Source organism: Stenella coeruleoalba (genome assembly GCF_951394435.1).
Source record: "Stenella coeruleoalba genome assembly, chromosome: 3".
NCBI lineage: Eukaryota > Metazoa > Chordata > Mammalia > Artiodactyla > Delphinidae > Stenella > Stenella coeruleoalba.
In genome coordinates this window covers 28,478,270-28,500,800 of record NC_137148.1, presented here as the reverse complement: position 1 = coordinate 28,500,800, position 22,531 = coordinate 28,478,270, and the positions used below count along the sequence as shown (strand labels likewise).

Sequence of the window (22,531 nt, the reverse complement as noted above, 5' to 3'; positions counted from 1 at the left end):
CCAAAGTAGTTGTACCATTTGACATCCAACCAACAGAGTATGAGAGTTCTAACTCTTCCACGTCATCACCAACAATTTGTATTTTTAATCTTTTTAAACTTTAGCTATTCTAAATTGTGTCCTTTTTATCTCTTTGTGATTTTTTTTAAAGAAATAAAAGTCTTTTTACACTCTATTTCTGAAAAACATAATTTGTGATATTATTCTTTGGAACGCATTGCCTCCTTTGAGCCACAATCATATTAGAAGATACTAGGGTGGTAATTATAAGAGCATAACTTGCTTTCCTTGCCTTGTATTTTAATAAAATCTAGTTAAAGCAAGGGAAGTGATAGGTTGACAGAATCTTTTCCACATCAATGTGCATCCAAGTTAAAAGAAAATTCATTTTTAGTAATTCTTAGAAGGGAGAAAAGAATAAACAATTATGCCATTGAAATTTCATTTTAACAATTATAGATTTTACTTTCTTTCCAAGTACAATTTCCTAGTGATTGTTAGGTAAGCAGATATTAAATTGAAATACCCTCCCGTTCCTTAAAATACTTTCCAACCACAAGTCTAGAGAATCAGGTAGAATAAGACCTAATGGATTTTCTAAAATTCTAAAATAAATACATATTACTTTTATAGTCAGTAAAAAGTTTAATTAAAAATATACAATTAAAAAAATAAATTAAAAATAATAATATATAATTACTTCTTAGTAAGATATCAGAGAATAACCATTTCTTTCTTTTTGATTAGTATTACAGCAACTCAATTTGGTAAGATGACTGGTGATCTTAAAGTCTTATCTTTGTCCTTTTTAAATGAAGAAAATTAAATATTAGCTAACAAATATAATTGATTCATGCTACTCTTTTTGTATGGAGCCCATGCTAGGAAAAATAATCAAAGGGTGCTTTATGATGAAAAGGTTTGAACCAATGACTGAGAAATATATTCTGTTTCGCCCAGTGTTGTGTAACTTAAAGTAAATCTATTATGTACCTTAAAATTCAATAATAAGTTGGACACAGAAAGGAAATACCTTGAAGGGTGGTTCAGCAAAAAATACTGATTCCTTTCCTGAAAGTGGTGTTGAAGTTATTGATCTTGGGGAAGACACATCACTCAACTAAAGAAACAAAGTGAAAACCATCAATAAAGAGTCCTTTTTCAAAGTCTTCTACAGTGCCAAAGAATTAGCCTATTTAACCAATGCAAATAAATCTAACAATAATTATCCTTAGTTTCAATTAATTCAAGGGTAACATATTTTCAGTGTAATTCAGCTACCTCAAATACTTTTTGAAAGTTTGCCCAGTAGAATTAACTACGGAACTTCACTCCTATATTCACTAGAATTAACGTTAAAAATTTATAAAACTTCTATTGCAGATTGAGAATATTGTTAATGAATATGCTAATGTATTTAACATTACTTACTGGATGAGATATTCTGCTCAAATATTTGATATGGATTATTCTTTTTATGGCCTATGATTCTTTTAATAACAAACCCTGGCCTGTTTTTATTTACCATTTCATAGATATTCAAGCTTCCTCCTCTATTCAGTAATCACCATAAGCTCAGAAATGAAAGCTGTTTTTTAATATTAGTCAACCTTAAGTGTAACAGGAAAGGCAAATGTATTGTAACAACGTTTAATAAACCAACTAAAATTCATTTTCAACTAGCGCCTCACCAGCTACACATTCTCCCCCACTTTACTAGAGCTGTTAATACGAGCTCTGAAAGTACACTGAGCTCATTATCTCGAGGAAAAAGTTCCTGTCATGGATTTTAAGAATTTTGAGGTTTTTAAAAAAGATATGGTTCAATTCTTCAGTTTTGAAATAAGAATCAACATTATTTCCATACTAATAATCAAAATTCTTCATACCACTACTTGTAATTTAAAACCACTACAGAAAATTTCAAATAAGCATTTAAGGGTCAATTTTAAAACAGTTCTTTTTGGCCTAAACACAAAATGACAAAATTATGGCTTTGTTGTTATATGTTTGTTCATTGTTGGTTTTCTTTTACTTTTACCTGGGTAGGACTGATAGGAGGTGGTGGAGCTTTGCGTTTTTTTGGAGTTCCACTTCTCTCTGAGCTTATTTTAGAGACTTGATCATGCTGAAAGTTGTCACAGTCCAAAGAATGGAGGTGGGTTAGTTAGGTTAGTAAAGTCTGAGTAAATAGCTTCATCAAATAAATGAGAAAAACCTCAACAGTTCATGCATTTCTTACTTTATCCAGATCTGAAATCTGCTACCAACATAAAAATAAGTAATATGCATGCTCCAAGTTTTCTTCTAGCAGCCCATGCTTTAAAGCAAGAAAATAAAAAACACAAGACAAAACCAGATTAAGTTGGTATGGAGAACTGGGAAAGTAGAGAATAAGGGGTTGTTTACCACAACTTAGAACCCAGAATACATTCATAGTCTAGCTTCCATCTTAATGCAAAGCAGTGGTATTTCCCCGACCTTTTCATTACTTCCAGTCCTTTTCTTAAAGAGTATACAGTTGACCCTCCATATCCACAGTTTTCACATCCAGATTCAACCACCTGCATATCCCAGAATTCCAGATACAGAGAGCCAACTGTATCACACGATTTTATATAAGGGAATTGAGCTTCTGCAGGTTTTGTTATTCCCTGCAGATACCAAGGAATGACCATAAATATGGGAAAAAAGGGAGAACCTCAGCTCTGAAGGTTATGGATAAATATAACACAATTGGTACAAAATAAATTCACTATCAAGTATTTGCTGATTATGATAATTTTTTCAAGAACCTTGATGTATAAATAAATAAAACAGCCAAATATATATCTCATTAATAAACAGAGGTGACTATGCTTTTAGGAAAAACTCCAAAGTAACAGGGTAAACTTTTCAATTTCTATCTGTGTAAAATGAATGACATTTTAGAAAAGCTCTAATTAAAATAAAAGAAAATGCTAAATCTCTTACTTTCATTAACTAACATGGCTATGGACAGAGTTCTATAATTCCTGTGATATTACAAGTAGTTAAAATACTGTTGTTCTCAGAGTTAAAATCACATCAAACCTTTTCACACCAGTAGGAAATATTAGTATATTTCAGAAAAAGATGAATATATAAGTAGCAAGTTTAAAGTTACATGCTTTGGAAATAGGGTAAATCATTAAGAAAATATTTACCACCTTACAATGAATCATTTATTCCAAAGACATTTTACTCCTTAAGTAGTTTCAGCATAGTCTTTATCACTTTCCTAACGGACCACAGAGTGGTTTAATTAGAACATGTTCAAACTCCCACAGGCAATGATGAAAAAGAATCTCCATCCCCAAAGATAAATACCTGCTTTGGTTTTGTTGGTGTCTTTAAATCTATAGAAGAAAAGTGAGGGAAAAAAAAAACCTATAAGAACCATAATCACTCATATGCACTTTGGGTGGCGGGGTATATAAACACACACCCACACACACACACACCCATACACACAACATACACAATATTCAACACTATTTTTCTCCAGAAATATATTTAAAAGAATCATAAAATATATTGCACAAATTCCTTTAACCTTTGGGGAAAATGGAGTGGATAAATTTAAAACAACACTGGCTATTTTCTTTCACATACCAGCATCCTGAGAGATTTTTGATAATAGAAGGCTTTGAATTCCTGCATTTTCTGAGAGTTTGGAATAATGTAAGGCATTGTGTCCAAGAGAATCTACAAGGTTTAGGTCTGCCCCCTTTTTAATTAAGGCTTCCACAATGTTAGAGCTGCCAATCTCACAAGCCAGCATGAGAGCAGTTCTAAAGAATGAGGAGACAAAAAATTAGTACACAAAATGTGAAAACTTGTTGCTAGGAAATCATTTCATTTGTCTTAAAAACAGAGGAAAGAAGACTAAGTGCAGTTAAACCTGTACTACACTTAATTTTCTAGGAAATTCAAAGTGGAATGCTATCAAAATAAAATTGGGTTGCTGTTTTATAAAACTTCAGATTAAATCAGAACATTAAATATTAGGTCAAATAACATAGACATAATCTTCTAAATATGATGGAATTTAATACGATTGGCACAAATCTTGCCTTTTTTACAAATCAAGTTTTTTAAACAACCTATAACATTATAAAGACTGTTTTTAAAAAACAACCAATATGTTTACTTTTATTTTGCATGAAAAGGCAAAGGAAACGGCCTATTCATTTTAGCATTTAATAATCTCATCACAGACACAGTCAGCAATGATGCTCCCAGAGGTCTGGGGAAAATATTTTTTAAGTCAAAACAGATTCTTCTTTTTTTTTTTTTTTAGTTTATTAATTAATTTATTTATTTTTGCTGTGTTGGGTCTTTGTTTTTGTGCGAGAGCTTTCTCTAGTTGTGGCAAGCGGGGGCCACTCTTTATCGCGGTGCACGGGCCTCTCACTATCGCGGCCTCTGTTGTTGCGGAGCACAGGCTCCAGACGCGCAGGCTCAGCAGTTGTGGCTCACGGGCCTAGTTGCTCTGTGGCATGTGGGATCCTCCCAGACCAGGGCTTGAACCCCTGTCCCCTGCATTAGCAGGCAGATTCTCAACCACTGCGCCACCAGGGAAGCCCAAAACAGATTCTTAATTATCCAAAAAGGCAGAAATCAGTAAAAGAAAGAAATTAAAACTGCTTTAAAACAAACGATCCAAAATACATCTCTGATATTTTGAAAGCTTCTCAGAATGTGGATATCACTGAAATAACATGCTTTCTAATTCTGTGGTACCTTCCATTTTTGTCTCTGGAATTTACATCTGCTCCATGATCCAGGAGAAAGCGACAGACCTCACTGTGGCCATTTTGTACTGCAAGAAGCAGTGGTATATTCCCATCCTAGGAGACAAATTCAGATTAAGATTTATAACTTAGATGACAAATGCCGGAACTGCAAAGGTCCTTATTCCTTCTACATTTATTCCTGACTTGTCCTGCTGGTCTTACATTTGACCCACCAAAGTAGTCTGCCCCCTAATAGGCCAACGTCACACCCTAACACTACCCTTGTTATGGAATCCCACTGACTGTGGGCTTTTCCTCAGGAGTCGGTCTCTCGGGCTGCTTGTTGCAACTATGATGTGAGAGAAAGTGGAACGCCAAGTATGTAAAGGCTCGAGGCAAGTATACCATGTTTATTGAGAAATGGTTCTCCATGGTTCTGGAGAAATGAAGGGTTGTTTCCATATGGCATTTGTAGGTCCCACTGCTCTAAGCAGTTTCTTCTAGTGAACTACACATATCCTAGTATCCTGCCATGCCACCAGTCTTCTCAGAAAGCATACCCTTTCATAATCTTACTAGGTATCGAAACATATGTTAAGAGTTCATTTGTTCATTACTGACACATGACTAGATAAAGGGACTGATGGAAAGAATGATTTGTTTAATATAACAATTGGCAGTTCCTTTAGAAAAAAGAATTAGATCCCAACTCATACAAACTATGTAAAATGGATTAAGAATCTCAACATTACAGTAAGAAACGAATGAAAAAAAAATACTAGAATTTATAGGTGACAATTTCCAGAATCTTAATTTGAAGTGGGGTCTGACTCAAATTATGTAAACCATAAAGAGAGGCTTTTATTCTGCTCTTGCCTTGAACATACCCCACAAATGGGGTCGACAGTAATTTTAAGGTGGACGTATTCAAATAGGAAAAGGAAAAAAAAAGTTACAATATATCCAATTATTTTAACGTGGGGATATTTAAAAATACAATTGCTGCTTAAGGATTAAGTATCCACTCAAAGTCGAACTTCAGAATTTCTAGAAAATTATCTCTGTGAAGTTATAATACTTTCTGGTTATAAAGTACCGAGATTCAGGGAGCGTGAATTTATTTACAGATTCTCAATGCTCACTTCGCAATGTCCCCATCAGGTATAACTTACACATGCCAAGTCCCATGCTACAGCAGGAAATTTAACCCTATCATCAGGAGCCGTAGGCATGTCAGTTTATTCTCAAAATAGCCCAGCAAGGGCAAAATCGGCTACAAGTGGTCTTTAAAATCGGAAAACCCTGGTACCAAAGGTAATATATGGGGTGCAAAAAGAAAATAATAGAACTTCTATTTAGACTTATTTTTTATTTATAAAAATCAAGAAATTAAGCCTTATTCGTATTTAGGTTGCTGGTAAGCCACGTGTCTATCCTTAGAAGCAAACAGAGGAAGCACATGCTGCAAAACGCTTTATTAACGGTTTAAGGACCAACGGGGATAATACTTAAATCTGTTTTGCACAGGAGGATCTAGGTCGGAAAGCAATAGACTTTTACCAAATGCTTGGGTCTCTAAGGTCTTCGTGACTCCCAGAAGTAGCCCATGGTGCTCTAGACACCAGTGTCCATCTGCACGTCTAGTGGTCACCTGGTACTTACCAAATCCTTGAGGTTTATGGGGCTTTTGTGCTCGCAAAGAACCTGCACAGCTTGAAGGCAGCCCTGTGCCGCTGAGAGAAAGAAGACACAGAAACCATAGCCAATCACAAAGCTACTCTCACAGCCAGGGGCATCAAACACTTCTATGAAGGAAAAGTTCACCTTCCACCCAGTTTGCATACGTTGCATTGAAGAGAAACGATGTCAGAATGGTTAAGTGGCGTTTTAAATTACTGTTTAATTTCGGTGTCATCCAGACCTAAAGGCAGTGCTTGCCAGTTGTTGCCTTCAGGCAAACCTTTGGTTTAGCTTTTCCTCAACTAGCACTAAAAGAAATTTGCAAATCTCATCATCCTGGACTTCAGTACCAATGTTTCGTCACTTGAAACTGTGTGACAGATAGTAAAACCAAATGTTGATAAATAAAACTGATTGATGTTCCTTTTGATCCCCAAGTAAAAAAAAAATCTGTACCACACATTACCTGAAATCTACAAATGCTCATGAATATCTCTTAAACAAGAACCTGACGTTAATTAAAATATAATAACCAGGACAATTTTTACTAGTTGTTTGGCAGGCGACTGACGAATTCTAGCTGTATTCCTCCGTAAAACCCTACACAATTTGCAAACTGAGGAAAATGGGAATGATGTCTACGAATGACGACAGAACACCGCATCAGGAATAACAATGGCAAGGTTAATGGCTTAAATAAGGAGAACGAACACTTACTGTTTCTCATGGCAGAAGAAGACAAATAAGAGAATGAAAGTTACCTGCATAATGTAAAGCTGTTTTCCCAGAGCTGTCGATACTTTCGGCTGGGCATTTAGACTGTAAGACAAAAATCAATAAACACGTAGAATAAAATTCAGTTCATCCTTTTCCTGCAAGGTATGATGCAACTTCCTAAGAAAAGTATAATAAACATGAATAAGTCCCAACTGTTGTGCTCCAGGGGCCCAGGGTCTCATGGGGAGGGAGACTCATCTCCAAGTAATCATGACACAGGTGAACTGTCACCTCTTGGCTGCTTTGACCGTCCCCTCTCTCTTCCATCAACTCTGTTGCCAACAGATCATCCCCACCAGCTAACAAACATGCTCTAGGATTTCTCATCTTGATCCCACCTTTCCCCCCATTTCCTGCCCTAATTCTCTATCCGCCATCACAAAACCAACTTCCTGTTAAGAACTGTCCCACACAAGCCATGTTTCCCATTTATTCCTGGACTCACTGCAGTTGGGTGTCTGCCCTCAAGACTCCACAGGGATGGCCCTGATCCAAGTGGCCAGCCACCTTCGTGTTTCCAACGATGGCAAACATGCTTGCCCTCCTCTTACCAACCTCTCCCCGGCAATCCACTCCCTCTTCTCCAAACACTCTCTCCTTTAGCCCCTAGAGCCCTGCCTGGCCCATCCGATCTTGGTTTTCCCCCCACTGCTCTGGCCACGCCTGCCCCTTTAGCCAAACATAAAACTGTGGGGCTCCTAAGTGTTCTTTCTCTAAGCTCTCTCCCTCAGTAATCTCAACCACACCCATAGCTCAAAATCCCATTAGAAGCTAATGCCTCCCTAGTGTATATCTTAACAGTGACAACAGTACTGTGTAAGCATTGGCTATTAGTATGTGCCAGGTACTGTTCAAAGAATTGTTTTAAGGCTCTTGACAATCCTAGTTAGATACTGTTATTACCCCCATTTACAGATGAGGAAACTGAGGCACAAAGAAGTTAGTAATTTGCTCGGGTCACAGTAAGTGGCAGAGCCAGGATTCAAAGCCAGACAGGCTGGGCTACAGCCAGTGTCCATATCTGTACACAGCAGATGGCATCTCTGAGCCCCCGGCTTGACAACCCACAGCCTATTTCACATTTCCGCCTGATGTCTCAAACGCAGCACAGCCAACACTTCTGGCTTCCCCTCCCCGCCACGCAGCCCGAGCAGTCCCTGCCTCTGTCAACAGTGCTATCATCAGTCTAGTCACTGAGCCAGAAACCACCGAGTCATCCTTGATTTCTTCTCCTCTTCCTCCTGCCACGTCCTGTCAATTCTGTCCCCAAAACACACCCCGATCTACTCTCCTCCCTTCCTCCATTGTCACCACCTGGTCTGAGCCAACACCTGCTCACCTGGACAGCCTTGATGGCCACCTGGCCGTCCTCAGCTCTTTAGTCAATTCTCTATACAAATAGAGTGAACTTCTAAACCGTCAGTGTTGCTCTTTACTGCAAAGTCCTCCACAGTTCCACACTGTACTCTGAGGAATCACTGTCTGCCCATCATGACACACAAGGTAGCCTGGGCCCTTCTTTTTTTTTTTTTTTGGTGGCCTCCCTGCACGGCATGACCAGAGATTACCCACGCCCCCTGCAGTGGAAGCGCAGAGTCTCAACCACTGGACCGCCAGGGAAGCCCCCTGGGCCCTTCTTTCTGCTCCTCATTGGCTTTGCCCCCAGCCCACCCACTGGCTTTCTTTCCTCCCTGGCTAGTTAGTGACTTTCCTACCTCAGGCCTTTTGTACTTGCTGTTCTCTCTGCTTGGAATGCTCTTCCCACAGCTGAGTTCTCAGCTTAAATATCACCTCCTCCCCGGGGGCCTTCTTGAACATCCCTCCTCACTCCCCTCTGACAATACTCTGTTAGATTTCTTCTCAGTGATGTGCAATCGGTCATGTGTATTTCTGTCTTCATTTACCAGAAGCCAAGCTCCAGCAGGATAGGGGCTGCTCTGTGAGTAAATACTCGCTGCTTGACAGAGCGCATGGTGCCCAGGGACCACTTGCTACAAGAGAGAGTGGGGGAGAGTTCATCTGAAGACTCTCACAAGGCTCTCTTTGTGCCCATTGCCTTAAGGAGGTGGAACTTTGAAATGGTAGCCACTGGAGAAGGGAAGTCTCTCCAGCAGACAGATAGTAAGAGCAAAAGGCCGGAGAGAGAGGGCGCAGGGTGAGGGGCGGCCCGAGATGGCAGTGGCCCCATCACGGAGGGCGTGGGTCGCCCAGACGAGGAGTGAAGCAGTTACCAGAGGAGTGCAGGACCCAAGGTAAGCAGCCCATTAGGAGGCCGTCAAAGCCTCCAGTTTTAACAACTATCCAGAAAGAGGAACAGAATTCAGACAGTTTGCAGAGAGCAGGCAATGGTGGAAATGTTTGTCTGCCCTTCAGTGGTAAGAAGAATAGAGATCATGTTACAGCTTACCATGTTTTGGCCTAATTTTAGAACAGCACAAGGAACTGTTTAAAGGCTTCAAAGATTCCAGGGAAAAACCAATCCATTTGCATAACCAGATATAAAATTACATTAGAGGCTAGAATATCTGGTCCTTGCCCATGAGGATTTCCAGCTTGTCAAGTTCATTCTTCCTTCAAATCAGAGCCAGATGCAAAGTCTGGATAGCCAAGCCAGGACGGGAATGGAAATTTAAAATACAAATAAGTTAAACAAAAATTTAAGGTTAAGGCCATGGGTGTGGAGGCAGGGAAGAAAAGTTCTATTGTAACTGTCTTTAGAGAGGAGCCTCAGAATAAAAATCACCATCATCATCATCACAGGTGTTGATCTATGTTTCTTGAATTTCACTTCAAAGACCTGTTAAGGTTAAGCATTGCTGGTATTGGTGGTAGCTTGCATCAGGTAATGCAAGACAAGAAGCTATGTGATCAACAGACCAGGACAAGTTGAAGAATGTGCCCATGTTGCTGCATTAGAATTGCAAAGCCAAATTAAAGCAAGATGCTGGGTCCCAAATGATGCTCAGGAAGGCCAAGACAACAGCTCAAGAGAACAGACATTACTCCAAACACATACTTTATTGCTCTGTGCTGTTCCTGAAAACAGCCAGCTTGCATTTTGACTGGCATCAGCTGGAAGTTACTGTACAAACTGCTGTTGGGATTTCGCGAAATATTCATCTTTAAAGAAATACGGAAGTCACCCTAAGCAATCATTATAAACTTCCTGGCAAGGTTATCAAACCAGGGGGTTGACCTAAAATTATAAAGAAGAATAAAACCAAGAACTTGAACAAAGACTAAGAACTAAAGGCTCATCAAGTTACATACAAGGAAACAGTGGTTGAAATTTTGCTTATCGAGAAAAGCTGCATTCTACTAATGATCGAGAGAGAATAAATACTAGGATACTGGAGATCCTGTATTATAAGGATCTCCAACAGCATGAAAAAGTTTTTCAAGCTGACTATGTAAAGGGTACAAGTTCTTCCAATAAGGAAAAAAGAGCTGAATAAAGCAGAGAAAAGGGCTGGATCCCAGGAAGACACTCCAAATTTTGATTAGGATCCTCTTCTCTACCAGCGCAACTGCTATGGAAATAATCTTCTCCTTGGCTATACTGAAGCTTCTTAGGAAACCCAGGTTCTGGGATAATATTTGAAGGAGTACGTGTGTATGTGTTTGTTCTTTCACCCACAAGGTTACTTTCAAATTTTAAAAACGACACGTTTATAATTTTCTGTTGTCCCACTTTACCTGAAGGAGCTTCTTGATGCATTCATGGTGGCTGTTCTTAGCTGCAAGGTGCAAAGCACTGTGTCCTAAATGGAATTAAAAAAATTGTTTTTTAAATCTCTCATCTCTGTAATGAAGACAACTATGAGGAAATAAATTGTTCTCCAACAAAGACGGAATTGTTACTCTTGAGAATGAGGCCTCAACTTCTTCTCTGCAAAGTTCAGTGTGACAAAAGTGGGGAGAACACAGAGCATCCTGTCCCCTGGATAACATTCACAGGCCATGCCAGCTGCTGTCCTCTTGGGGTACAATCGAGCTCTGGGCTAGAAGCTGGCGGTGGACTCCTGGTATGCACCTTGGAAGTTCTGCTTTCAGCTGTCAGCACGGGTGCCAGACGCCCCACGTCCATAACAGTCACACCAGGCCACGACTGCCACTGGCCCAGGAACCCAGCAAAGGCAGCCAGCGAGCCAGCAGGGAGCACACCGAACACCGGACGAAACCCCACTTCCACCTCTCGTTTCTCCCTCCCCTAAATGTGCTCCAGCTCTGTGTGGAAATTACCTGGAGTTCAGATGTCCCACGTTCTTACACGGAAGAAGGAAAAGGGTTATATAAAAACAACACACTAGCAAAGTAGCATCTTTTCACGCTCCCTTCACAGAACATTACAACATGAGACTCTCTGACCTTTCTGTGGCCAGATTACTTTAGGAAATTTTAATGCTATACCCAGGCCCCTCCCCGCTACCACCGAATGGGCCTCAGAGTTTCTATGGAAGAGGGGCTTAGAGGCAGCCCTACTAGACCAGCAGGCTCCCACCCAAGGGCCCTGGCAAATTACTCTTTGCTTGGCCTGGACCCTCCTCCTCTAAGATGACCACCCAGCTTGCCCTCTTACCTCCCTCGGATGCCACCAAAACACAGTCTTCTGACCTCATCTCTGGTCACAGACCAGCATCTCTGGTCTTTCCTGACCTCACCACTTAAAATTCCAGTTCCTCCCCCACCTCTTTTATCCCTACTTCCTCCTTCATTCTTTTATCCTTCATAGCACCCAGCACCCTCAACTCTCCCTTTCCACCCCACTCCTTTCTCTCCCTACACACACACACACACACACACACACGCACTCTCTTACGTTTAACTGCTCTTCTTTCCCCACTAGAATATAAACTCTGTATCCCAAGAGCCTGCAGCACTGCTGGCACATAATAGGCTCTCGATACACATTTGCTCATTTGAATTAGAGGGTATGTCCACTACAGATGTCTGCAGAGTGGTATTTGGAGGGAGGGAACCAAAGTTACCACTGCCAGCCAACCCAATACACCTAGGAAACTCCTAAGTCCTGCGTCTGTAAACTGTTTGACCAAGATACCCCCAATGTAACACCTGTAAGCAACCCACACTTCGGAACAGGCTTAAAGCATGTTTCTCAGCCTTACTGCTCTTGACATTTGAAGCTGTGGAAGGTGGTCCTATGTACTATAGGATGGTGAGTAGCATCTCTGGCCTCTACCCACTGGACGTCCAGTTGGGACAATCAGAAATGTCCCCAGACATCGCCAAATATCGCCTGGATGGGTGGGAATCACCCCCGGTTGAGAACCCCTGGCTTAGAGGACCCCGCTTTTATATGGTGGTCCAGGACCCCTCTTTTATATGGTGGTCCAGGACCCCTCTTTTATATGGTGGTCCAGTCTCCAAATACCATTTCTCCTTTCTGAATTAGTCTTTATAATAACTCTGACCAGAAATCCACTAATTATTAGGTTATCATATGGCTAGGAAATACCATATTTAAAATTAGAGGGTTTTAGGACCACAGTGAGCGGCACAAAAGCATGTGTGAGGTCAAAAGATCAGATTCCTTCTTTTCTGAGTAGCTGCACAGAGATTTTCTGGGTATGTGTGAGGGGAGTCAACTGATGGGGGTAGAACACTGACGCAAGGAATCCTTTGACCTCCTACCAAGTGGATGAGGGTGAGGAAGGTCAGGAGATGAGGGACTGAGACCCTTGGAAGCAGGAAGACAAAAGATCTTCTCTTCCCCTTCCTCCTTTTACCACAGGAGACCCCGTCCTTTCAGGATGTATAACACACAATAGTGAGTTCAGTTACACTATGCGTTAAATAGGTTTTGGTGGGTTAGCCTGGCCCTCAACCATCATTTATACCAGTGTTTCTAAAGACAAGCACATTCTGTGTTTTAAACAAATGCCTTACAGATGAACTTCTGGAACCCATCCTGATTGTAAGTAGAAGACTGTTTATGTCGTGTATGCAATGCCTTAACTTTTGTCTACCCTGTGGACAAAAGCTCTTCTACATAAATAGCACCCACTGGAAAAAGGCACAGTTCTCCAAAGACAAGAGGGGAGGGAGATTGAAACAATTCAGCATAAAATAAATAACAGGCTTTTATTTTTCACTCCAAGTGTTCTAGTCATACCTGGAAGTAAACGCTGTGTTTCTAGAGAAACAAAATTTTCTTATTCCTTGGCCCTGTGATGTGTTTTCCTAACCAGGAGCACGAAAGCATTTTTCACTTAAAAGTCTCAAAATTCAAATGATGCATCATTCCCTGGACATTACACTGGAGTGAGATGTCTCTCACTGCTACCATTAAAACAAAATTCTCTTTCCAAATGCAAAATTTTCTGGAGAGTATATTATATTAGTGACAGAACCTCACTGAAACGAGCCAGTGCATAAGTCTGGCCCCCACTCAGCTGTGGATCTGTCTGGAATATCAGGAAGCAACTTCCCTATAGGAAAATAACAGGGCAACCCTAATTCAAGTGCATCTCAGCAGAACTCTATAAGCGAACAGACCAGGGCTATTTATAAGTCAAGAGTCATAGGCTATTCCAGGTGGTTTAAGAATCCTGTTATTGAAAGAGTCTAAGAAGGATGACCTAGCCATTGTAGCCATGAACACCATCCTCCAACCCACCTCAGAAAACAACCATTTATTCAGTGATTTAAGAGCGCTGCTGAAACAGAGAAGAACTCACTCATAGAGTGGAGGAACTACTACTGATGGCACTGAGAACACAGTCTTCAAGTGTAGGTGACAAATTTTTAAACCGATGAGGTCATAAGACACAAAGACATGACGAACAAGCACCAAAAGGCTGAAGTTTGAGAAATTATAGTTCCAGATTATAACATGGAGACATTTAGAAAAAGAAAGAGAATTAAATGATACTCGACTAGGTAAGGTTTAAAATATCTATTTAAGAACCAGAGTTTCAGAATGCTGAATATAAACAATAAAAGTGTAAATTAATTTGTTTCTTATTTACAACTTCAAATATATTTAAACAACTCTGTCCTCAGAAATGCTTATCTTTACATCAAGTTTTTAATCATTGAAGCATAAGTCTATTCACCTAGTTATAGTTCCAGGGGCGAGATCAGGGTATAAAAGATGTATTTCCTTTTTTAAATTTTATTTATTAAAAATAATAGATACATGTATAGTATAACTGAATCACTTTGCTGTACACCTGAAACTAACACAACATGGTTAATCAACTATACCCCAATATAAAAGTTAACAAAAGAAAACCCCACAACACTGTAAATCAACTATATTTCAATAAAAAATAATTTTTAAAAAATCTGTCTTTTTTTATTGAAGTATAGTTGATTTGCAATGTTGTGTTAGTTTCTGGTGTACAGCAAAGTGATTCAGTTTTACACAAACACACATACATATATAGAGGAGATTTCTAATAACCATTCTTACTATTAAATAGTTTTGAATTATCCCTTAATCTCCACAAAGTAGGTTTGCATACTGTTTTATACAGAATCAAAAGATTTTTTTGTGTGTGGGTGTATCACCTGAAATATTTTCATGGCCAGGTTATACGGTTGGCCCTCCTGACATCCCATACACATGCGTGAACAGCAAATAAAGGACTATAAATCATACAATCGTTCTTTGGTTTGCCTTTAATCCAAATGAAAATACGAAATACACTTAGTGGGCTATAATTTGCAATTAACATTTTACATGACCATTCTCTCAAGTGCCTGAATTTTAAGATGAATATTACCGTCTGTGTCTTCACATGGTGTCATATGTGAGTGGGATTAGGGGCATAATGGAATGGAGGGCCACCCAGAAATCCAAACAAAAGCTAAACCAGCACCTGAAACCCTAGGAAAGAGTAAGCGTTCTCAAGTGCCCCCCTCCTGAGACCTCTGTGCATTAGGGTATTTCCATACTTCAGTTCTCACTTCCCTAAGCCTCTCTTCTTCTATGAGAAAAGAAGTTTTGTGTGCAAAGGAATCAGGGAAAACGTTAGATATGGGAGCGTGACAGAAACTGCACATCATCCTTCAATCTGTTTCCATCTCCTTCTACAGCAAAACCTTCTATATTTTTAATTGGATAATTTGCTGCCCAGAATTCCCAGCTTCCGTTAAAGCCAGGTGTGGCCACAGATCACTCTGTGGGCTGGGCTTGCCCTTCTGCCCACTGTGACTGTGATGCAGACTCAGGGGGAGCCATCCTGGGTCATTAGGACCAAGGCAACACCCTGGATGGTGGACCAACAGGAGTCTGGGTCCCTTGGTGAGCAGCCAAGCTGCCATACCAATTTGGGACTTTCAACTGAGAGCCAGAAAAGTCTATCTTGTTTAAGCCACTGGATCACACTGTGTCAAATGCATACGCTTGCTCATAAAGGGAGTCCGAAAGCTCATGCTTCAGATGAGCAGTGATAACAAACAGAAGATTCTTTGGTCTTCTTCAATCTTCTGTAAATGCTTCTGTTTAATCCAATCTCATCCTCCCAGGTGCTAACTGCAGCCATTAAAAAAATAATAATAATAAATAAGCCTAGAAATCTGGGAGAAGTGATTTCTAAAGAAACAGACAGAAATGCCACTTCCTACATCAGTGAAGAACAAGAGCAAACAAAGCAACGAGAGGCGCTGGACAATTACGCAGGCCCTGTTCAGAGTCAGCGCTATGAGTTTAGGTGTGGACTTTCCCAGCTGATCGCTATATATACGCCTATGGCGTTGTTTGGCAAACAGGCAATAAGGAATGGGGGGAACCCCCCCCAAACCAAAAACATGAGTCATGAGCTTCTGCCAGTTTTGGAGTTTCTTTTTCTGATTTGTACTATGAAAGTATTTGGCTTGAGGATGATCACAATTTTTTTTTTTTTTTTTAAGATGTGAAACCTCTGCAAAAGCCTGATGTGTAAAAGAGAATAAAGGTGATGTGGATGAAGTAGCAATAATCATCATAAAATAGGAGCCAAAGGCAGCGAGCACTCACTGTGTGCTGGGCGCTAAGATGCCCACACGTATTATCTCACCTAAGCCTCAAAGGCTATCTAAAATGATGATTGAGATGTACTGTACTGTACCCAAGGCCTTATCTTCTGACAGTGTTCTGCTCCTAAGATTGTCTGTAAAGCACTTATGAAAAGTCTCTGGTCAGGAGCTTCCCTGGTGGCACAGTGGTTAAGAATCCACCTGCCAGTGCAGGGGACACAGGTTCGAGCCCTGGTCTGGGAGGATCCCACATGCCGCGGAGCAGCTAAGCCCGCGTGCCACAACTACTGAGCCCGCGCTCTAGAGCCCGTGCTCCTTAACGGGAGAAGCCACCGCAATAAGAAGCCCGCGCACTGCAACGAAGAGTAGCCCCCGCTCTCCACAACTAGAGAAAGCCCGCGCACAGCAATGAAGACCCAATGCAGCTAAAAATAAAAATAAAATAAAATAAATTAAAAAGTCTCTGGTCGGACTTCCAAGCATTTTATGTGGAAGGATAGTTGATAAAGAAATAGATGCTAAAAACCCTTTGCTTCTGAACTTAAATCCAAGCACCAGTTTAAAATCATCCTGTAGACTTTGTGGATAAAAAGAATTAAAAGGGTTAGCGTAATGATATATTTTGAAAGCAGGTTTTTTTCAGAAACTCTATAGGGCAGTGGATTTATGGCAACAGATTTTCACACGCGTTCTCAGTGGCTGTTGGGATTGAAGACGACTATATCTTAGTAATAATATGGCAATACTTCAGGTAGGTTTACTGAAAAGACAGCACCTATGAGAGCGGAGCCATTTAATTCATTCATTCGTCAAATGTTTTGGGCAAATGACGACCACTAAAGCACAGTGACTAATGTCCTTGTCCTTCCCTTGGATTCTGATACGTGTTCTTGAGGGAGAGATGGGACTGGGTGACAGAGCCGACAGGAGGGATGTGAGCAGTAAAGGCCATCACGTTTACCTGGTTCACTGTAACAGAAAAAAGTTTGAGAAGTGTTGTTCTACATAACACGACAGACTCTCTATGCACTTTTATATCCATGCCACTTTTCCTTCTTTTGTTCCTGTATTCTCTTTGCATGTTTTCAAGAGATCACAAGAAGTCAGTGCCTCACTCAGACTAAAGTAAAAACAATAAGGCCAAGGACCAGAGTGCTGACCTCATTGTTTAAAACGTCAGGCAAGAGGGAAGTGACCGGCAGCTCTGAGACATTTCCAACTCATGGGATGTTTGGACGATGTTCTGGGGCTACAAAGTGCCGTGGATTCTCCCAGTTTCCATCAGAGTTGAAAGAAATGGGCTGTGGCAGTTCCCACTGACCAGCCCAGAGAAGCATCCAGGATGGGTCTGCAGTGTCCCCTCCAGCTTCTTTTTTTTTTTGGCCATGGCTTGCAGCACGTGGGATCTTAGTTCCCCGACCAGGGGTTGAACCCATGCTCCCTGCAGTGGAAGCGCAGTCTTAACCACTGGACTGCCAGGGAAGTCCTCCCCTCCAGCTTCTTGGAGGGCACTGTCATCTCAGCTGGCAAGGAAGAGGGAACTGCACTGGGGTGTCCAGGTCTCACTGCCCGATTCCCCAGGCTCTCAGAAACTGAGTGAGGGCTCTGATAGTAAATACAAACTCCACCCACGTGGTGTTAGATGGCCACAAAAAACTATGCTTCTTAAAAGCTTTTAGTGCAGAAAATGATCATGGTAATCTTTTTTTTTTTTAAGGCAGGATTTAGAGTTTATTATATAATGTGATCTCAACTATGTAAAAATGTGCCAGAAAAATCTGGTAGGAAATATAGCTAAACGGTAAAATTTTTTTCTTCTTGGAGTAGAAGCACTCGTTATCTTCTTGGTAGTTTTCTGTATTTCCCAAATTTTCTACAATGAGCACGTATTGAAGAAACTTTTTTTTTTTTTTTTTTTTTTGCGGTACACAGGACTCTCACTGCTGTGGCCTCTCCCGTTGTGGAGCACAGGCTCCGGACGCACAGACTCAGCGGCCATGGCTCACAGGCCCAGCCGCTCCGCGGCATGTGGGATCTTCCCGGACCGGGGCACGAACCCATGTCCCCTACATCGGCAGGCGGACTCTCAACCACTGCGCCACCAGGGAAGCCCAGAAACATTTTTTCCCTTTAATAAAAATATGGGGGAGAGATGTTTGGTTATGATGGAAATAACCAGATTCCTGTCTAATCTATTTTTTAACATCAAATGCAGTTAAACAAAACTGTATTACAGCTCAAATATATTCAGTCTAAGAAAATTCTTCTAGATAATGATTTTCTTAGAGAAGAAACCCTGTCTACTTAAGAGGACATATGTTTCATCAAGGCGACTGTAGCCGCTCATACTGCCCTGAGTGTATGTGGTACAACTTTAAAAAGTAGTAACAATAAACTTTAAAAACAAAATAACTGGGTCTTGGGATTAAAGATGATTTTAATTAGCAACATAGATTAGTGTTTCCTTCCAGGTGGTCACTTAGGGAAACCGTTCTTTCTTCTATTCGTATTGCCATTTCTCACAATACTTTTCTGGAGCTTTCTGTGGGACTGCTCAGGAAAATCATTCGGTTACTTCAGTCACTCACTATTTTTGACCAAAAATGGTTTTACCAGGTTGACACTTCATTTATCTGACTTGACGTCAAGTGGCTCTTGGCCTGTCCTAAAAAAACGAATCTATTCTCAAAGAATAAAGGTTCCCAAACACTGAGATGATTTCTTTTTAATGCCACAGCCTTTATGAAAACAATTCCAAAACACCAGTTTTCCAGTCATATTTTGAAAAAATTATATTTTCACAATACCTGATTGACTAATCTGCCCCAAGATGACTACTCTGAGGTGTCAGTGTTTTGGGGAAGGGAAAGTGATCCATTACGATTAATGAAAAGCCTAAATAAAGACTGTGAAATAGACTGATTTTTTTTTTTTTTTATTCCAGTAAAAACCACCAAAAGCCTATTAGAAGACAGATTTTCAAGTACAATATAGAAATGAAAAGCCATCAGTAGCTGCTTTGATCTTTTGGTGTGGCCAACAGGGGCAGAATCCCAGGCTGGAGACCCCAGGGGCTCCTTCCTGTAAAACAACGTTCATGAAAGACAAGACTACACTTCCTCTTCTATTTGCCTTAATCATCATTTAACAACACTGGCTTCACGTTAGAATCACCTCGGAGCTTTACAAAAAATATCAATTGGCTGGAAACGTTCGGACAATGGAATCTGAATTTCAGAAGGTAGAGTTTGGGTATCTATGTGTGGGGTTTTGTGTGTGTCTGTGTGCGTGCACTGTTTATTCTTTTCTTTCCTCTCCTTTCCCCCTCTCTCTCCCTCCCTTCCTCCCCTCCAGTTCCCAGGTGATTCAGATACACTAAACCACAGTAAGGGGTGCAGACCATGGGCAGCTGGTCCACATTAGGATCCTGGCTTCTGTCCACAGAGCTCAACTCAGCTAGTTGACAAAATGAGCGCCTACACAATTCATTCCATTCAGCACTTCATACCATGGTTCATAAAAACAAAAATTAGGGAAAGGTGCTTGGTCCATACAAATAATCTTAGAAAATAAAAATTTTTAATGGGGGATAAAAAGCATACAGTCTCTAGTTGACTAACCACATATAAGATGAAAACACCCGTAAAGGCATGAATAATGAAACCATGTCAGAGCTTGGTCAATGGAGTAGACTCTATGTTCTTCCTTTGGCTTATCTGTATAGATTGTAAATTTTCCACAGTGAATATGTATCACTTTTGTGACACCTACTTTCCTGCTGGCCTGTTGACTTAAGAGAAAAAGACTACATACCGGCAGTATCTTGGGCTGTCACATCCACGCCATGCGTAACCATGACCCTGAGGCATTCCACGTGTCCTTTTGTAGCGGCAAGATGAAAACTGGAAAAGAGGTAACATAATCTCCTGAAGATTTCCACTCTTCAGAGTTCATCTCTGACCATGTTTTTGCCTCTTTGTGTACACGTTCTCTCACTTAAGCTCCACAACCATCTTGTGAGTAGGTATTATTATCAACCTCGTTTTAAAGAGGAGGAAATGGAGGCTCAAAGCAGTCTGATAATTTGCTCATTGACACTTTTTATTAAGTAATGGATTAGGAGCTAGATCTTAGGTCTTCCAACGTAAAAACAAAGCTTGAAAACAGTAAGACACAACTACATTCCTTGTCCCTTTAGGGAAGAAGAGCCAGTCCCAACTAGATCGGATTCCTAAATAAGAAGTAATTTATCAACTTCTTTCTGCTGTCTAGTGTTTTCACCAAAGCCATTATTTTTAAGTAATACGCTCTATGAAGGGAAATTTGTCTGAGTCAAACAACGGTCAAGGTTCTTGAACAGCATCAAGGTCAAATCCATTGTTGTGTTCTAGCTGAATAACAATAGTTGTACACAACTTTTAAGTGGCTGATGTGTGCCAACTACTCAGTTTGATACATTACCTCTTTTCATTCTCCTAAAAACCTTTTGAGGTGAGTCCTAACACCATCTCCATTAGATGGCAGGTGTCTACACTCAGTCAGGTGCAAACAGCATTAGAGAAGGCCCACAAATGCACCCATCGTCCCCACAGATCCCGGAGTAAAGTGCACTTCTACAGACAGAAGGAAAGCACAGTTCCACTGGGCACTCAGGCCCAGAGGCTGAGAAGGCAAAAACCCCAGGAAGGTCTCCACTGCAGAGGTCTTCCCTCTTCACAGCCTCCTTCCTATAGAAGGAGGTTAAGGAGCCTCCCAGCTCTCCTCCGCCCTATCTCAGGGACTTAACTTCTCAAGATACTTGCCATGCAGCACCTTGGTATCTGTACCTCTGAATTAATACCCAGGCAATATTTTTTCACAGGACAGGACCTGTCACTGGGGCCCAGGGTCACACTCAACTAGCAAGTCCAAGAGCTAAACCGATTCAAACCCAAGTCAGCTTGACCCAGCACCTCTGCTCTGGAGAACGAGGCTTTGTAAAGGTGGGCAGGTCAGCAATTGGGGATAGGTCAGTCCTGGTTGCAAATCGGCCACACGTCAGCTATGTATCTTTGGGACGTCAGTTTAACCTCTCCGAGCTTAAATTCCCTCCACAGTAAAATGTGGGGATTGACTCAGATGATATCTGATGGTCCCTCTGGCTCTAACATTCTTTAAAATGATAATGAAAGCTTACCTGGCTCTGGTCACACCAACTATTTCTGCATTTGTGCAGCAGTTTATGTGTAACGTTTCTTTACAGTCAAAATCCACTCTGTAGGTGATTACACACTACGGTGAAACTCTGATCATCTGGAATGACTTGGGAACGTGGTGACTTGTTTAAATGGAATTCCTCATTAAATACGGCTTAACCCGAAGAACCTCCCTAAAAGGCACTACAATAATACCTCTGTTTTCAGTATTGTTGGGGTAACAACTTTACAATAAGTAAAGTTCATCTTTAAGCAGTGAATTGTGCAATCACAGTGGAAGGTTTCGAAAATCTCCCCAGTTTTAGTAACAGTGTATGTTACATAATTAAATTGCTCTCGGGGACATGATATTACCATTAAGAGCCTCAATTATTGAACTCTGCTTTCAAGGCTATGAATCGAAATGCCCCGCATTATTAAGCTCTAATATTTATTAATATTTATCTTCTTAATATCTATGTGTTTGCTTCTAAGCTATTCATTCTTCTATCTCCTATGACCGGGGAGAACTCAATCAAAATGATCTGGACAGTCGTATCTTCTGCTAAAGATAAAAGTACCAGGATTCGTAATCAGCACACTCACACACATGCACACGCGTGCACACACACAAAAAACATAAAAGTATGTATAGATACAGAAGTTTTGATTGAAGTTTAACATATATAAAGAAAGCTACACACACCGTAACTGTATACTGCTAAAACTTCACAAATGGAACGTGCCCCTTTTACTCTGATACTGAAGAAACAGAACTTGGCCAGAGACCCAAAATCCCTCCTCGTATCTCCTGCTAGCAACCCAGAATCTCTTCAATGTGCCCCTCTGAGTTACTAACCCTCTTCCCCCTGTAATATTTATATTTTTTCTACTCCAAGGCTTCCTGGATTACCTCTGGGTTGCACACTGTAATAATAGGGGATTGAAATTGCAGACACATGTGACAACGAAGCATTAGTGCAGGCCACTACTGCACGTTGATAAATGTGCTCTGACGAACACGACGTGCTCTATGGATGACTTGGCTGCCTTCCTCTACTTCCTCTGTGAAGTTCACAGCTCTGTGGGCCAGCTCTTCCAAAGTTACAGCTGCAGCTCTTTCTGGGTTTTGGTAACTGATTTCTCTCCTTGCCTCTTCAG

The 22,531-nt window shown here is 40.8% G+C and overlaps 1 protein-coding gene across 8 annotated transcripts in view; it reads right to left on the bottom strand.

Moving 5' to 3' along the window:
* The window catches only part of RAI14 (retinoic acid induced 14), a 147,580-nt gene that overhangs the window by 13,613 nt on the left and 111,436 nt on the right, over positions 1-22,531 (bottom strand). For 4 of the 8 annotated variants that reach the window (XM_079918046.1, XM_079918045.1, XM_079918047.1 and 1 more), the window contains 9 exons: positions 20,010-20,098; positions 10,911-10,975; positions 7,199-7,256; positions 6,420-6,490; positions 4,765-4,871; positions 3,634-3,812; positions 3,349-3,377; positions 2,036-2,128; positions 1,034-1,120 (listed from right to left, as the gene is read on the bottom strand). In XM_079918046.1, the coding sequence (XP_079774172.1) occupies positions 1,034-1,120; positions 2,036-2,128; positions 3,349-3,377; positions 3,634-3,812; positions 4,765-4,871; positions 6,420-6,490; positions 7,199-7,256; positions 10,911-10,975; positions 20,010-20,098 (778 nt within the window). The remainder of the gene's footprint in view (positions 1-1,033; positions 1,121-2,035; positions 2,129-3,348; positions 3,378-3,633; positions 3,813-4,764; positions 4,872-6,419; positions 6,491-7,198; positions 7,257-10,910; positions 10,976-20,009; positions 20,099-22,531) is intronic. The other 4 variants (XM_079918048.1, XM_079918049.1, XM_079918050.1 and 1 more) reach the window with 2 other exon arrangements.